The sequence below is a fragment of the Malania oleifera genome, chromosome 9 (genome assembly GCF_029873635.1).
Source record: "Malania oleifera isolate guangnan ecotype guangnan chromosome 9, ASM2987363v1, whole genome shotgun sequence".
Classification (NCBI taxonomy): domain Eukaryota; kingdom Viridiplantae; phylum Streptophyta; class Magnoliopsida; order Santalales; family Ximeniaceae; genus Malania; species Malania oleifera.
The window spans coordinates 45,903,084-45,921,959 of NC_080425.1; the positions used below are offsets into that span (position 1 = coordinate 45,903,084).

Sequence of the window (18,876 nt, forward strand, 5' to 3'; positions counted from 1 at the left end):
AAACCCGGATACGCTATATTACTCAAGCAAATTACTTGTCTTTATTTAGGGTTCATCCTATGCATTCATATTAGGATGAACCGTTGAAGTCCCATTATGGATAATTGATGAAACCTTAATTTTTGCGAATTAATAGCTTAGGGTAGATTCATAACTGGGAAATTACTCTCCCATAAGGACTTCACATTGTGCCCATCTTAGTATAGTTGAATTAATTCATTTGATTTCATAGTTCTAAATAGAAAATCCAACATTCAACATTTTCTTATTGTTTTTAGCGTAGTAAAGTAGATCGATTTTGGTACACCACTGCATTGAGTCCCTAAGGATAACATCCGACTTACTGTTTTACCGAACTTAGGAGTAGTTAAGGATTTATAAATTTTATCTTTACTAGTTAAGGACCCAAGCCTTGGCGAAACTATTAAAATCCAATGCTCAACTTGCACCCGGGGGGGTGTTGAGGATCATGCTGAGGATCTTTTGCTTTAATATTAAGAGATTATTCTGTATATACTTTCCGTTCTCTAATTAATATATAATTGATATATAATTGACATGTAATTATTACACACAATACTTAATTCAATATAAATAAACAATATTGGCCACTTTACAAGCCTGGTGGTTTTCAAACCTACAAGCAATCCATCAACTGTTGTCACAGAATTTGTCTGTGTAGTCTCATGGCAACCATCAGGATCTTGCTTTGATGGCCAAATGCTTCCACTCATGAATCTTTTTTTTTTTTTTTTTGCTCAGAAAGAAAGTCTCCATTTTTCTCATGTGAGCTGTCGGCCCAGTGGGCGAGTATGCTACTAATTGCTCTGTTTTCTTGCTTCCCACTGTCTTCACCATCCTATCTTCCATCAAACATGGGGCTTTATAAGTTGACTCTAATGGGTTAGGCAAGGGGGAGATCCGCATCTGCAGCACAAAATAGTGTTATGCTTGGCGGAAATTGACAGTTGATTGGAAATAAAACTCCATCCAGCAAGTATACCCCTAAAATTTTTCTATGCTTAAAATATATAATGATAGAAGCAAATGCTAGTGCATTGCAGTTGTTTGGAGGAATCGTGAATCTACTTTAGGTCTTGGACTTTTGTTAGGTCAATCATCCATAGTTTTCTGCCTGCTTACTTGCATGTAGAGTACTGTAATTGTTGGTTGTCATCAAGGCATCAACTTAAAGCTATGAATGTATAAATGAAAAAAATGAACTAGCAATTTAAGAATGACAAAATTATGATAAAATGTTGCTTTTGGGACACTCTTGATGGGCTCATGTGCCATGGGTTCAGTTACAGTACTTCAAAGAAAACATAATGCAAACAAGTGGCAGAGCAGTAGAACGCTCTGTATAGATTTAATACTTGGATTCAAGAAGCCAACTAGAAAAGGTGAAAATTGTTGCACCTCTTTTTGTGAATTGATCGGGTGGAGTGTAGGACACCTAGGAATTCAACAACAGCCCTTACCCACCTGCAACAAGTAAAAGGGAAGAAAAAAAAAAAACATGTACATTAATATGAATGAATGGGCATTAGAATGCCGCTGGTACCGCAGAGCTGAAAAAATCAATATCATCAATGGAGGATATAATAGAAAATTTGCAGAACAAAATATGCATGCATGCCTGCACACCAGTATGTGTGTCCATTTATGCATGTAAACATGCATGCTGGAAGCATCTCGTACTAAAAAATTTTCAAATCCATAAGGTAGCTGTGGTGAAAATTAGGCTGTGCGCCCCTGCTTAAAGTTAAATATTCCCCACTATTCTATTAGATCTTTTACCATTAAACTCATTCCCATAATTAAAGTAATCAATGGCTCACGAAATAAAGCATGACCTTGAACCAATAGTGTGATTCAGCATGTGAATTATGGATGGAATGTGCCCGCATCTTCTCAGACTACAAGAGGATCTCTCTAGCGTGCATTAAATAAGCAGGAGTGAGAACATAAATTACCACATGCTATTGGCTGTTGCTCCTTCATAATGTGCTATATGACCCCCATGTTGTGTGCTCACTAGGATGATGTTTTTATTTGCCCTATACATAAATCATATCAAATTAGCTGCTGATTAAATATCGTATATATTGATGATAGGCATGAAACACTGATAGTTATCACACTATAATGCAATGTATTATTCAGTTGACATTATTGTCTTATATGAGATACAAAAAAGATTTAAAGATGTTTCATCTGTATAGAAAGAACAGTGTAGAAAATTGCATGTTTAGGTTATCTTCAGTATTTAAATTTGGCAAAGAAATGCAAGTTCACAGATTAATCTCCCCCCCCCCCCCCCCTTCTTGGCGGGGCTCGGGGGGCGCAAAGTAGTTCTAGTTTTATCTTCGTCATCTGACATATTTCTTCCTTGATGGAAATCGGAAACTTATAGTAATAAACCCAAAAGCATAAAATTGTTGGCAAAAGGTAATAGTAGAGAAACAAAAGCAAGTTCATTTAATGACAAGCTCAGCAGGCCTGGAGTTTTGCATAGAAAAGCATTACAACATTTTTGGGTACACATTAAGACATAGAATAGAGGCACAAGAACAAGAAAAAAATTGGGTTAGCTATTATTGCTTTGTGTCGCAGTTCCTTCAGCAATTAGCAATCTAATAATGAAGATGAGGGAGTAAAGGACAGCTGCAACATTGAGAAAAAAATGAAAATTTAAATTAATGATGCACCGAAGCTTTGTATTTTCGGTGGTTAGGACCTCAAGGCTGTTACCTTTATCTTTGTTCAACGACACCCCCCACCACCCCGGTGAACGAAAAAAGGAAAAAAAGAAAAGAAAAGGAAAGAATAAGAAGGTTAAAAGAAACCCTTATTCAAGCCCAGTGTAAAACAACAAAACCTTGCAATGATATTGAACTATGTTGACTGACCAATTTCATTAGATAGTTATAAAGTTCTATTAGATATTTGTTAAACGATTTGTGAATACTATGGTAAAAAAAACTGAAACAAATCAAGCACCAAGAACTTTGGTTGCTTTGGATCAACTGACAGGACTCTCTTCATTTCTTAGTTAAAGCTTGCAATTTTATAGACCCATCATGGTCTGCTCCTTTCCTAAACCCACCCCGCATACATAGGAGTTTTGTGCATCAGGCTGCTATTTTTAAAGAACTACTTTATATTGAAACTAAAATTTTGCAGTTTCCCATTTTAGCTTTGAGGACTACTTGTCCTCTATTTTGTGCGTCTCTCTCTTAAAAAATTTTTCTTTACAATCCAGTGTTTTTTTTTTTTTTTTTAAAGAAAAACTCAAATACAAGACTTTAATCTAACTTTAATTGCAGGCATATGTTTTCGTCATCATTCAAATGTCCGCATTAGTCTAATAAGAACAAGAAGCTTACCCTTTAGATTCATGACAAAACCTCCCTTTGTAAGGAGGTGACAACTTGTTTTTACGTTTTGGTCCATGTAGCCCTCCTTCAGTTGTACCAACATTCTATGGGGAATTATCAAGTAGTCAACACTATTTGCACTCGTTTACAGACACACCAGCAATCTGGTTAAGATTACCAGCTGCCAACAATTTCACAGTAGAAGCTAAATCTGGGACTTCAAGAGAGAGACGTGGATAATTTGGTGAATCATGACTCAGGTTAACATTAATTAGTAATAATTACCCAGACTGTATTAGTTTGACTACAATCTATATCAGATCTTTTGACAAAAACTTAAGGAAAAAGCTTTTAGAAGAGAGTAAACATTCAAGCACAAGACCAGGAATGCCTCGCACCTGCATTTATCCCAGGGAATGGCTTCAACTGGACAAATTGGATCATCCAAAGCATTGATGCAAAGGAGCGGCACTGCTACATTCCCCACAAAATTAGCACAGCTGGAATGCCTGTAATATGCATCCAGAGTCTGGGAAACAGGAAAACCTCTCATTCAGTCCCGCAGACAATGTGAGAATAAGCCAAAAGCAGACAATGTGAGAATAAGTCAAAACTTATTACCTTGTGATTTCCAATAAAGCATGTAGCATTGCCGTAAAATTCTCGAAGGGAGCATGACTGTTGAAGCATAAAGGAAAATGGCAATGTGAACATATAATATCAGGGTTAACATCATAAACCTTTATATCAGATATACATAACCATAAACCAATTATATTGATCCTCAAGATCCAACATGTCAAAATGATGATACGAGTAAATGTATGAGCATTACATATGACTTCATTGATGGGCTGCAAGGACCTTGAAGAAGGAACTATTCAGTTGTTTGTTGTAAGTCAATTATTGAAATTTGAGAATAAGAATTTGGATGTCCTCTGAGTAAAAGTTGAAATAGAGAAAAATATTAAATATAACAGTGCACATGCACAATGCCTAACTGCTAACATGAGGATTAAGGCATCTGAATTTTTACGTGAAGTGATATTCATAAAATTATGATTTTTTAATTCATATTGTGTGGAATTATTTTACTTAATTCGCTACTTGCAAATAATCTACCTCTGTCTCCCATGTAAGACATCTCACAACAACCATTCACTAAAAAAATGTTTTCTCTTCAATGAAATTGCAGCCCTTCAATTATTACTCATTTACTTCAGTTCACAAGTAAATCAAAAACAGAAAATTGATGAGTAAACCACTCTAGATAGTACAATTTTTAGCACATTTTCTGGATTTGTTCAGCTGTTATTCTCTGTTGAAGTGAGTACATAATGAACCAAGGATTGTTAAGGTTTTGGCAGTGCTTTTGTTAAAATATTTTCCAAAAAATCAATGCACACTGCTAAAATCAGGGATCTTAGAATCAGTTTCTGTTAGCACAAGGGGCTGTGATTCATGTTGAATCAATTGTATGCATAAAAAATTAAAATCTTCAATTTGCATATGTTTAAAAACTCAGAATAGAGAGAGCATTGGGAATGGAATCCGGAGAGTTATGCTGCTGAGGTAGTTGCAGCCTTTCAATTCATATGGCTGAAGAAGACAAAGTTTAAGGAGCAAAATTTAAAAAATAAATAAAAATAACCTGACTCAATTCTTTCAAACTCAAATAATAGGACGGACACTTTTCTTAACTAAAGTTATAACTATCAACACAATTAATAGAGACTAAGAAGAAGTGAATGACCTTTTTTATGGCTTTCAAATCTGCTAGACGGGAGATGACAGACCGATGCCTATAAGAAAAGTTAGATTAGGTACGCATAAAATTGCAAAGAAAGAACAATTTAGTAGATTTTTGTACAGGATTATCCAGTCATAAATCGCATTATTATGAAATGTTTGGCCCATCAGATTTTAGTAAGAAGGAGAAAAAAGACATACAGCTCTGCGTAACTTTGTAGAGAAATCATTATAGCCTTGTCATATAATCTCTGTACAAAGCTGCGGTTAAGGAACCTGTCAAATACCTGCAATGAAGGCAGAGAGTATGTAACTCTGACCAAAAAACATAGGACGTGTAACCTATGCTTTTGTATTTAGCTACAAATTAAATCTTGCTATTAAATTTGTTTCTTGCCTCTCCCTTTTTTCAGAATAAAGCATGCACTTATACCCATAGCCAATTTAAATTAAGAAAACTTTTAGGTCTATGATTTTCATCCTTGAAACAATGACTTTGAAGCCAGTCAAATATCAGTGATAAGTAATTTGGAATATTAGTCAAAAATAGATAAGATCCATTAATTTAACTAAAGGATAAAACATTGACCAAAGAGACTAATATACTAAGGTTATTTTTGGTTCCTAGAATGTCTATTCCTAATGAGAGAGTGGTTATAATTGATTTTGATAGTTTACACACACACACACACACAAAACTCTTGTCATATAGCAAATAACAATCCAAACATTTTTATGAATCCATAATAAGGAATTTGATAAGGAACAATTATTCCCAAATTTCACTATGGGTATATTCCTTTCTATTCCATTTTGGATGGAATAACACAGCTTGAATGAGTAACTCCTTTCTAAATTATTGCATCCCCATACAATTTTCATTACGTGGTCATTGTATTTCTACCTATTCATAAGAATAGATCTTTCGTCAAACAAACGTGACTTAAATGGTTTGAAGTTGCAGAATTAATCAACATTTCTTGAATTGGTTTTGATTAAATCAATATAATTAAAGGTTTGAATAAAAATTACATTAGTACCTCAATGTATAGAAAATTTAATATAATGCTGATGTATATAATGAGGTCCTATAGAATCACTGGCTGAGTATTTTCTTTTTCATCTTTATTTTCCAGGAGAAAGACAGGGCTCTATAAGTATTATTTTAAACTTATATAGTCTAGAAACAGAAGGAAAATTCACATTTGTATAAATTAAATTCAATAAAATGCTTTTGGTGCAGCAACAATGGAAGATAGATCCATAAGAAATTTCGTTCCTTCAGAAAAACAACAGGCAATAAGTCACATAATATGAACCAAAATACTAACCACAAGGTCCCAAGGAGAGCAGATAGCAGCAGCCCCAACAACAGGGACATTGATCCCTTCCTCCCCAAGATATTTTACCTGACAATACAAATCCAGGTTAGCCCTGAATTTCATGATCAAAAGATTAACTCTGCATTTGGGAGCATTGAATTGGGACTTTGAATTTAAATTTGTGTGGATCTGGATAAAACATAGTATAGAATTATATTGACTATCTCCCAAATCAACACAAATTTAAATCCAAACCTCGAGATCCATATTCGCAAACACTACCTAAGGGAAATTCAACGACACATATTTCAACAAAATCATTTACTGACAATGAACTTTCTCAGCTTCCAACAGAACCAAAATATTATTTTTAAGATACCAGGGAAAAAAACAGAGAAAATTAAAAAACTTTTGCATGTTATTCATGGAGAGCCGGCGAAGTCTAAACTAAACTAGCAATGTCCAAATGTGCCCAAGACGAATACATTCATCAGTTTAAGTATCATTAAACAACTCTTTAAGGTGGCTTGAACAATTCGGATTTTGACTAGCTTAGGTCTGGGCCATGCTCAAAACGCATAGAGCCAAAACCAACCCATTTCTTGTATTCAAAAAATTCTTATTTTAGTTTTAGAAAGTATTATTAGTACTTTAGAATCAAGATCTGTGGCTCAAATGTTAATCCAACATGTAACTAAAACATAAAACATTATTGGAAACACTTTTATCTTTTAAAAATGTATAACTGATCTAATTTACTTAATTTGTTTTATTTATTCTCAGTGGGAAGGTAACTCATTCTGAAAGAGATAATTTCTGGCCCTCGTAATACATTAAGCTCAAAGTTCACAGAAGCAACACAAATTGGTTGAATTTATATACCAGAATATTGGCACCAACACTAGTTCCTACAGCATATAGAGGAGCTTTAGGATATCGACGATGAAGATGGTTGATGACTTCACGAGTATCTTCCGTCCATCCAGCATTACACAAGCGATCAGACTTCCACAATGCATGAAGAAACAAAAATACCATGTTAGGAAATCATAAGCATTAAGATTAAGAAAAAAAAACTATCTGCCAAAGTACTTCACGCAACATGGAACGAGGCACTCTGGTGTAAAAGGCATTAGAAATGAAAAAGGTGTAGCAGCAGATATATGTGCTCAAAAATGCGAAAAGAAAAAAGGAAGATGGAAAAAACTGGATACTTTGCACAATGTGAAAGAAATATGAATGCCAGAATCAGATAATAGCTCCTCATCCTCCTCTGTGCATATCAAAGAAACAAATTTCAAGATATTTTGAAATGTGGTGTGTGTGCGTGTGTGGAGTATCATGGTAAATACAGAGTGAATAATGAAGAGTAATTCAAATCATTTGCTGCAAAAACATCATACGGGAAAAAACTTACAGTTAGGGGTACGCCGCCAAAACCTCGATGATTGTTCACACAAACATTCCAACCATGCTTTACTATCTTGAGGGCAAGATGCTTTATATACTGTCACACAAAATACAATTTTAGGAGCAAAAGACAAAGATCTAGACAAGTGAACAGGACGAGCTTTGAGTAGAAAGAAGAGGAAAAACAAGAATTATCTTACTTTAACACACACACACACATACACATAAGAGCTCAATCAGCAATAACATAGCAGAGTGTCACGAGCTAAACTTGTTCAGGGCATTATGCTTGCTAGTGACCACTTATCTTGTCTACTTGGGATGGGTTTTCATCATGTAAATATTAGTGTAAGGTTATTTTCTAGTTTATTTGTATATCAAATAAGGCAATATGACTTCTTGGTCACTTTGATGTTTCCTAGTGTCAAGATGATAATTACATAAAAACCTCTTTAGGGGAGGGTGAGTGTTCATCAGTCATTGTAAAATTTACTAGTTATTGTCAAAGTGTTTAGCCTACTTGCCTCCGTCGCTAAACACACGATGTCAACGGAGGTGCTGTTAATGAATTGCGTAGTTTCAATGTTTACTGCTTAGATATAATAAGTATTTGTCAAATCAAAACCGGGCGTGACCTATAAGGTCAACACTCTCGTGTTGTGAGGATGACATTAGAACAAGCAAAGGTGAATACTACGACCATATACTTGGTTGGTGATGCCAAACTGTGGTGGCATACCAAGTACCAATAGATTGAAACTAGACATTGTGTAATCAATAGTTTGGTAGACTTGAAAAGAGAGTCCAAGGCCCCATTCTTTCCTGAGAATGTTAAGTATAATGTAAGGAGAAAACTGAGAGATCTTAAGCATACGAGGTCAATCGGGGAATATGTGAAACAATTTTATGCTTTGATGTTGGATATTCAGGATATGTTGGAGAAGGACAAGTTGTTCTATTTTCTTAAGGGGATGAAACTATCGGCAATGACAGAACTTTATAGGCAAAGAGTTCAAGACTTGTCAACTGCACAAGCTGCGACAGAACGCTTGACTGACTACGCTGGTGATGATACTGCTTCGTCCAAAAGGTTTAGCGGAGAGGGAAATAGTGGAAAGTCTCAAGAAAGGCAAGCCCAAGAGTAGGGGAGCCGACTCTAAATCATCAACCTCAAAGGAAGCTTCGTCATCTCAAGGGTTCAACACACCCAATGGAAAGGGAAAGAGTAAAATTTCATGTTACTTGTGTGGTGGATCTCATAGAGTGAGTGAGTGTCAAGACAAGGGATTACTCAATGCCTTACAAGCTTCCACTTCGGGAAAAGTGGTGGAAAGCGAGGAGGAAGAGGATGATGCACCGAGGGTAGGTTCAGTGCAGCTGGTAAGTGCATTGGAAAAGCAGGCAAAAGCACCCAAAGTTACACGAGCAAAAGGGTTAATGTTTGTAGACTTGAGGATCAATGGGAAGAGTACCCACACTATGGTGGATACGATGGCTACTCCTAATTTTGTTTCGTAATTGGAAGCATGGAGACTCAACTTATCCTTAGAGAAGCATACATGACGTATGAAAGCAGTTGACTCTATAGCCCAGCCTACTCTAGGAGTAGCCAAGCAAGTGGCTGTAAAACTTGGTAGTGGGAAGGTTATGCAAATTTCACAGTGGTGCCGTTGGATGACTTTCTAGTCATTCTAGGAATGGAGTTCCTAAGGGGGACGAGGGTAGTGCTAATGTCTTCTGTTGGTTCCCTGTGTCTGATGGGAGATCACTCGTGCATGGAAGCGGGATGTGTTCACCCTTCCAAAGCACCATTGGGAGCATCGGTGTTGTTTCAGAAGAAACATGAAGAGCATCAACGAAAGGTGTTCGACAAATTGAGGGGAAGTCTGTATATGAAGAAAGGGAAGTTCTCTTTCGCTTAATGGAGCAACAATTCCTTGGTTATGTGTTTGAACAAGGTTGTATCCGAAGGGGTATGGAGAAGGTAAGGATGATTCAAGAACGGAAGATCCCCACGACAATGAAGGAGTTGCGTTCCTTTCTTGGCCTTGCTATATATTGCAGGAAGTTCGTTGAGGGGTATTCGCAGAGAATGACTCCAATGACAGGACTACAGGGGAGGTATTGTTGGCCGCACACACGAGATGATGTGGTTGATTATACCAAAACTTGTTTCACTTTCCAACAAGACAAGGGGGAGCGGAAGAAGTGTGGTACTTTCATGGCTGCACCAAAGTACTGTTCGGTAAAGGAGAAGACACAATTGTTCCTTGTGACTATCGTGAAATGTTGGGGTGTTCACCAAGTGATTATTTTTACCGATACTTAATGTTCATTGACAACTTCTTGACAGAATTTTTCAGGATATTCAGGTCACATATTGACATCTCTTTGAGTTCTCACCGACAAGCGGACGGACAGATGAAGAGATTCAGAGAGCTACTGAAAGAGTACTTATTCCATTTTGTCAACGACAACCAGAAGAATGGCATGCAACTACTTTATGTGGCTCCATTTTGTGGCAAAGCCTAAAGGAGCTCAACAACCAACAAGAACACTTTTGAGCTTGTTACAGGCCAGTTGCCGCTATTACCTCACACAGTGGGTGAGCCGTACAGATGAAAGAGTCCCAAGGCATACATCTTCACCAGATAATGGAGACAGAATGCAAATTTTGTTTGAGCCCATTTGGAGAAAGCTTCTAAGTAGATGAAGAAGTGGGTAGATCAAGGGAGAAGACATCAGTTTCATGTCAGCTACCTCAAGCCATTCAACGCGGACACCAATGACCTGAGTAGAAGTCAGTCCAACAGAACAAAGTTGAAGATAGTGCAACCTGACAGACATGACGTTGAAGAGATCCTTGCAAATAGAAAGCTCATATCCTTAAGGAAGAAGCGGCATAAGTTCCTAGTGAAGTGGAAATGCCTTGATGACAAAGAAATCAGCTGGATTTCTGTGGAAGATTTGAAGTCATTCATGGACAAAGTTAAAGTGTACCTAGCGCCAAAGTCTATGAGGACGTCAACCGCATAAGTGGGGGAGAATGTCACTAGCTAAGCTTGTTCAAGGTATTATGCCTGCCTGTGACCGCTTATCTCGTGTACTTATGATGGGTTTCCATTATATAAATACTAGTGTAGGATTATTTTCGGCTAGTTGTTTATTTGTATGCCAAATAAGGTAGCATGACTCCTTGGTCACTTTGATGTTTCCTAGTGTCAAGATGATAATTACATAAAAACCTCTTTAGGGAAGGATGAGTATTCATCAGTCATTGTAAAATTCACTAACTATTGTCAACATGTTTAGCCTACTTGCCTCCCTTACTAAACACACGATGTCAATGAAGGTGTTGTTAATGAATTGCATAGTTTCAATGTTTACTGCTTGTGTGCCACTGCTTTCATGATTGCTTACTATTTCCGCTGCCATTTGATTGAATTCTAATGAAAATGTTTCGTAGATGAATGTTGGTAAACGATAGGTTGGCTAGTTAAACAAGAGTGTTTTAGCTAGCGTCGCACGACCCTTCACAAAGGTGTAAAAATAGTCGGACCGTGACACAGAGGAATGCACAAACTGTCATTGGTTTCCCATGAACATGACTGCAAATCCAATATTTCCATCTATATACATTAGATAATATTGATAGGCATGCAAAATCGATAGCCAATCAAATCATTACTAAGAAGTAATAGCATGTTTCTCTCTTTAATTTTTGTCAACATCCTTTAGTTCCCTTCATTTCCAAAAGAAAAGTACCTTCACTTTGGGGAGTTCTTGGATTTGGATTCATATTGAATTTGGATAAGATGTGATACAAAAGTATATTGAAATTTGTCCAAATCCAAGGTATGAAATTCATGCTCTTAAATGCAACGGAAATGCATCTCAAGGCATATTACTGTCATATTAGATGCGACACCAAATGATATTGAAACCAATGGGCGTTGCTATATGTTGGTTGATTCGGACTTCATCCCCTCCTACATCTCACATTTTACCTAAGCATTTCATTAACAACATTTTCATGTTTAACCATAAAGACACATTCCATTACTTCATTCATTGTAGAGTGCTACCAAGACTACTAGAAGCAAATTTCAACATGTTTTGATGCTACTTGAAACTTGGCAGGATGCTCTGTCCTACTATTCAATAACTTGTGCATTGAATTGTTGATATCTGATAAACATACATATTTATATTCATGTATGTGTATGTGCATGTGATAGAGCTTTTAGCCTCAGGGCATCTAATGAGGAATCCTTGAAAGATAATTGTTAATCAATCACTTTACTTAAAAGCTTAAGCAGTTTGGTTGTGAGTCAATTAGGGGTACAATCGGTTTGGTTTGGTTCGGTTATGGACCAAATAGAAAACCAAACCAAACCTTGCAAATTTTGGAATGCCCAACCGAAACCAAAATAAAACCGAATTTATGATACCATTGAGAACCGAACTTTCGGCGGTTTGGTTAGGGTTTTTTAGTTTTTAACCGATTTTCTAAATATTCAACAATTATTTTTCATAAGAGTTGTTGAGAATCTATTTGACATTTTGATTCTTTATAATGTTTCATAATTTTAACAAAATTAAATATGTTAAATAGTTTAAACAACTGAGAATGCGTTGGTCTTGTTGGACCTTTTCTTTTTGTTCCTAATTCCTATTAGCTTAGTAGTTTAGTAGTTCCTACAAACCATCATATATAATACAAATTACATGTCAATTAACCACAATTAAGTAATTTGGATTAACTTATTATATGGATCAATCATAATTAAGTAATCATATTAATTTATACATATCATTTAAAATGAAATCGGTCTTTCAGTTTTTTGGTTCGATTATACTTTAAAAGCCGAAACCGAAACCAAATACCGAAAAACTGAACCGCTTGTGATTTTGGTCCGATTTTCGATTTTTTGATAATTTTAGTACCCCCCTAGCGCCAACAATGTATATCAAGCCTAGACATTCCCCTATGCACGCAACCTGATTGCACGTGAAGAGATGCACAAACAATGAATTAACGTACATATCGGGAACATGATACTTTTTTTAACAAACTCACATTAAATTTAGGCAATTAACAAGACTAGTACCCAAGACCTCCTCGTAACCATAGCTCTAATACCATGTTAAACAATCACTTCACCCAAAAGTTTAAGCTGTTGGGCTGGGCCAACGATGTATATCAAGTCTTAATCATAATATTAATAAATGAATATATTTTAAAATACAGAGATGGATAAGAACTCTGGAAACTTATTAGTGAAAAAGGGGAGGAGATGACTCACCGGAGAATCAGAATCACTTGCCAAGCCAGGAATCACTATCACGGTTGGGGTTTCATCATCTTTAGGAGTGGTATCTGTCACATGGGAAACATATTATGACTGAAGAAATCAAGAGCAGGTGCATGGCATAAATTAGGAGAAGGTCAACCACTCAAAACTCTTACCAACTTCAACAAAATAAAGACGAACAGAATTTCTGTAACCAGCAAGTAAACCAAGAAGATTTTGGAAACAAAAATGTAAAATATCTTTTTCCCTACAATCGGCAGAGATACGGAAAGAGAATACTTGCTCGCCCTAAACTAAATTCAACCATGATTCATAAGAGTTACTCAAACGAGAATCCAAGAAAATAATTATACAGTAATTCGCATTTCTGAACAGCAGTAAATTGCTCATCTTCATCGCTGACAAAAACAAAAACATTGATTGTTTTCCAATTCAGCACTTAGGCACGAGCGGTTTCAAAGGATCCCTAAAAGGCTTTGCCTCTTACAATAAGAGTTAGACAGCAAGGAGTCGTTGATTTGGATGAAATGCTTTGATGGGAATCATGACAATAACCATTACAGAAACTGCGTGTTTTAGTGATCACAGAGAAGTAAAGGGAATATGTGATTGAAAAAATAATACCAAAGAAGTTCTAGCGACATCATCATTCAGGCAAATATCAAATTATAAGAACAGATAACAAATTTACCATCAGAATTTCTGAGCCAATCTAAAGCAATTGTTGCACCATCAGATGTATGAAAGAGCTCTCTGTAAACAATAATTGGCAAGAAATTAGCCAAATAATAATCAATAAACAGCAATTAAAATAAGCTCTTTGTGTCTTTAATTCGACACCAAGAAACCATTGTTCATCATAATTTTCCAAATAAATCGAGTTAAACTATTTTATACATGTGAATCACTATTATCACATTGTTCATTATTAACAATTATAATATTTATTCTTGGATAACCTTACAAATTTCCCTTTTCTTTTTTGGATAGAAAACCTTACAAATTCTTCAAGCTCATTTCTTAAACTATTATTTTTAACAATATATGTCTTATTATACAATCAAATGAATTATATTACCGTGCTTTGTAAAATTATAAACCAAATTCTTTTTTAAAAAATATTATCTTGTACTGTCGACATTGTTAATAGAAACATAGAGGTTGAATGGCACATTAACATATGGGATTTCTGACCTTGTATACTTGACGACTGGAGGTCTCCCAAAAAAGCTCATAAAAATTGTCTGTAGATGAGGACTAGCAAGCCATGGAGTAGCCAAATACCTACTCAAATCACCAAAGCAGTTTGATTAGATAAAAAAAATATATTTAAAAAAAGAAAGGAAAAGTGGAAATCAAGATTTTGTAAGAAACTTAATAAGGGCTTGTTCAATTATTCAAGATAGTTTTTTATTTTTATTTTTTTTTAAGAAATTACAAAATATAAAATTTTCATTTTTGTAAAAACTAAAATTATTTTTCTTTATTGTGAAAAACAGTTTTCATTTATCATTTTAATTTCTAAAGAATTACAAAAATGTCACCTTAATTATTTTTGTAGTTTAAAAAATTTGTATAAGAAATGAAAAAAAAAAAAAGATTTTTTTGTGCGATTACTTGTAGAAAAGTTTTATTTTATATTTCTAATTTTACAAGCAATTACAAAAAAGACACATCTCGCTTTCCTATTTTTTTGAATTTGTATAGGAGAGTTGAAGAGAAATCCTTTTATTATTTTCTAAAATTTTAGTTAATTATATAATTTCTTAAAAATTAAAAACAAGTCTTTTATTGTTATTTGAAAATCTATAAGTGGAGCATAAAAAATATTTTCAACAACTAAATAAGCTCTTCATCATTTTCTACCTTTTTCATACAAATCTTGTAAAATTGAAAATTGTGTCGACATTTTTATAATTCTTTGAACTAAAAAAGAAAAGAAAAAAATTATTTTTCACAACTAAATAGCCAGGACCTAAATAATTAAACTATACCGCATTATTTTTCATTTTTTCAAGATATATTTATAAAATCTAGAAAACAAGAAAAATTTTCTATACAAATTAAATTTGAAAAACTAGAAAATAAGGTGATTTTTTTGTTATTATTTGAAAAATTGAAACTAAAATTCTAAGAATATGTAAAATTATTTTTCATATTGGAAATGACATCATTATTATTTTTCAAATACCAAAAATTAAAAACAAGGTAATTTTTCCTACTTATTTGAAAAATGGAAACAAAATTGTTTTGCAAAGATATGCCCCTAATATTTCAAAACCAAAAACGAAACTCTGGTTAATATTTAATAAAGAAACTTAAAATTAGAAACTATATTATCTACAAATTTTAAAATGCTTTTAAGTTAGATGAGATGATTCCTACTTTAAGCTAGCCCTCATATTAATTATAGTTAATTGTATTTTCAAATTAATCAAACATAAACTATTTGTCTCATTGATAATGTGGATGAGATTTCATCTTTAAATTATCTGCATTTTCATATGTAAAAAAATATGAAGGCCAAATGCACGAGATTGTCAACGAATAGATTATAAATCGAGTTAAGGCAATAAAAATTTGAGAACAACAAGAAATGGAGACGTAGCTAGCGACTGTTATACAAATGGAGGAATAGGAAAAGGAAAAAGAAAGGATACCTACTGAGGCAAAAATAATCTGATGCCAAGTCAGAAGTAATATGTAGAACATCAAATTAGGTAATAATGAAACACCCCAATGTGGAGCTAGATCATGAGTTGATAAAAGGTCAAAATATTTGAATTATTTAATAGTGTGGATGCTGAACTGCATTCAACCAAATTTGAGCACTGCAACAATTATATATATATAAATTATTTCCAAATTTCAAAAGATGAAGAAACGTCAATATAGTACGGAGCGACTAAAGAACCAGAACCCAAACGCGGGAACTTGATTTTAATAATGAGTCAACAATATATATATATATATATATATATATATATATATTTATTTATTTATTTATATATACACAATTGCGTTTATCATGCACGCAGACCCAATATAATTTGTGTGTGTGTGTGTGTGTATGCATACATGCATGAATGTATTGATGTGTATATAGCATATATAGTATAGATGGTGGGAGTAGTGGGACTGGCCTTCCATGGAGGATTGAACAGCGGGAAACGACGGAGTGGTAGAGGGGGGAGTGGGGATGGAACTTCAAGCGCGCACTATGACCCCGGAAGCCGGTGAGGAGATCGCCAAGAAGATGAAACTCCATGCAGTTATAGATCATCGTAAAGATGATAATAAAGGCCAAGGATAATAGCAATAAGTAGCAGAAGGAAGAATAATAAGTAGTAGTACTGGTAGTAGTAGTAGCAGTGTAGGGAATGAGATGAAGATGATGAGAAAGAGGGAGAAGAAGAAGCGAGCTACCATTGGAGATGCAGAAGTAGATGAGGAAGGAGTTCATTAGGAGGGCTGTTAAGTAGTGGGGAAAGGGTATAAGAAAAGCTGCTCTGAGGAGGAGCTTGGGCAGAGGTTCCATGGTATGTATGGCTTCTGTACTATGTAAATCTGCATATTGATATATTTATACTGGTGGGCAAGGGAGGATTATTATGCGGTACGCACCGATTCAAATAATTGACCAGTTCAAAAGGGACGTGGAAGGGAGATGGTGGGGCTCGATTATATTACACAGTAGGGTAGGGGGGGATTTGCGTATGTTGGTGTTATGCGAAAGCACACGGAGAGTTCCATGAGAGAGGAGGCGTGGTGTATGGAATATTTGGCAGAGGTGTATGAATGGGGAAATTATAAGAGGAAACCACCCCCCCACGTTGTAGCTGCGCCTAGCCTTTCGATTTTTGACACGTGGTATGTGGGGGGGGGGGGGTGGGGCCCACGGCTCCTGCTAGAAACGTTAGTGCGGTTGGCACGTTAACTCTGGTTCTTTGCTGCTCATCCTTTCTTCGTGTGAAATCGTTGCTTCACCCACCACCAGTGCAAGGAATTTGCGTATGTTGGCGTTATGCGAAAGCACATGGAGAGGAGGAGTGGTGTGTGGAAAATTAATAGGGAATATTTGGCAGAGGCGTATGAATGAAAGGAGACCCCCAAAGAGATGGCGGTCGTCGGAGGCCGCTTTTTTGACCCCCGACTTGCTGGCTAGCTAGGTCTTCGCTTGAACATTAGTAATCAACGTAGCCAGACCTTGTGGAAAAACGCAGCAGAGGACCAATAATAATTATAATAATAAGTGCAATATAATTTATTGCATCATTATTGGAGTTTTTTCCTTTTTTTATTTTTTATATTAAAATATTAAATAATAGTTGGGTGGAAACTTTATATCCCACATTGATGCTTGGGCAAAATTCACTGGGCCGGAAAAAAAGAGCAAAAGGTGATTGGACAAAACTTGATGGTCCAGCGAGTTTTGAATGATGGACGAGAAAGAGAGATATTAAAGATGATTGAACATTTGTACCTTTGAAAAATAGAAATAAATAATAATGAAAATAAAAATTACACTGATAACAATCACTATTATGAAAATAGTAAAAAAAAGAATAGAACAAAAATAGTAAAAAATAAAAATGATAAAAACTAATAGTAATTACAATAATAATAATAATAATAACAGCTAATAATAATATTTATTTCTATCAAAATAATAATAACAACAATAAAAATAATACTAAAACTAATAAAAATCACTATTATAATATTAAAAATAATACAAAATTAAATATATGTATTAGAGTTTTTTAATAAAAGATAACTATTTTTTATTGCGTTGTAGAATCAATTCAAAAATATTAAATATTGGAAAAAAATTGAAACTAAATTCTTACAATCATTCCATGTATATACATAAACATTTGGGGTCCGAATATTAATAGTTATGAAAAATATCTTATTTTTTTTATTACTTTATAATAATGATACACTTAAAGTCATGATCACTTACTTCGTCACAAATAAAACTTCTTGAAATTTTTTATTGTTTCTTTTTTTTTTAATACAAATATCACTAAACTTAAAGCAATTATGACTTTTAGTGTATAATTAGTATAAAATAATTGAAAAATAACATCTTAGTTTTAATTAGTATAAAACTAGCTCATTTGGGATTCATATATTATTATTAGTTATGAAAAAATATGCTATTTTTCAACTTAGAAAATCAAATTAATAGGCGAACATCTCTGATTTTATTCCTACTTCAGACTCACAGATGCCCTTACTTTTCTTCTCCTAGGAAAATGAGGAACCAGCATTGTCCATTTGTAGCACCCACTTTTTCATTATTCTACTGTAAATTTGATGCCTACTTCCAATATCACCTTCTTGATCTATGACCTAGAGCTCATTCTAGTCTTTTCGTACTGAATTGAGATTAGTGTCTTATCAAGTGTTTTGATTAGTATTTTAACCTTAAGGTAGACTTTAAGACACAAGACAAAATATAGGATAAGAATACAGGTTTTTAGAAGAATGAGAAACTAAAACTCAAAAATCCCTCCTAAAATGACATTTCTACCCCTAGTGGTGCAAAAAGTTGATCGAACTTGTTCTTCTAAACAAGTGGGACAAACTCACAAGTGGAATTCTCAACAGTACGTCGATTATGACTTAATCATAACATCCACACCTCTAGAACCTAACATCAACATTATAGAAATAAATACTTAACAAAATTAA

General features: G+C 34.6%; 1 protein-coding gene across 1 annotated transcript; it reads right to left on the minus strand.

Annotated features, from left to right (window-relative positions):
* Nucleotides 1-523: 523 nt before the first annotated feature.
* Nucleotides 524-16,726, minus strand: LOC131164235 (embryogenesis-associated protein EMB8-like). Its single transcript, XM_058121271.1, has 14 exons — nt 16,320-16,726; nt 14,371-14,460; nt 13,868-13,929; nt 13,168-13,241; nt 7,869-7,958; nt 7,334-7,456; nt 6,461-6,538; nt 5,331-5,416; nt 5,134-5,182; nt 4,002-4,058; nt 3,779-3,909; nt 1,977-2,060; nt 1,420-1,485; nt 524-927 (listed from the first exon to the last, which is right to left on the minus strand). The coding sequence occupies exons 1-14, from the start codon at nt 16,712-16,714 to the stop codon at nt 897-899; spliced, it is 1,416 nt and encodes a 471-aa protein (XP_057977254.1). The 5' UTR covers nt 16,715-16,726; the 3' UTR covers nt 524-896.
* Between the last annotated feature and the right edge of the window lie 2,150 nt (nt 16,727-18,876).

Bases quoted from the DNA above. Each gene is read 5' to 3' on its own strand.
- LOC131164235 (XM_058121271.1), bottom strand. From the start codon at position 16,714: ATGGAACCTCTGCCCAAGCTCCTCCTCAGAGCAGCTTTTCTTATACCC. The intron at 13,930-14,370 runs GTCAGAAATCCC...TATTGTTTACAG, and splicing joins CCAGTCGTCAAGTATACAAG to AGAGCTCTTTCATACATCTG. The intron at 2,061-3,778 runs GTGCGAGGCATT...ATTTATGTATAG, and splicing joins ATTCCCTGGGATAAATGCAG to GGCAAATAAAAACATCATCC.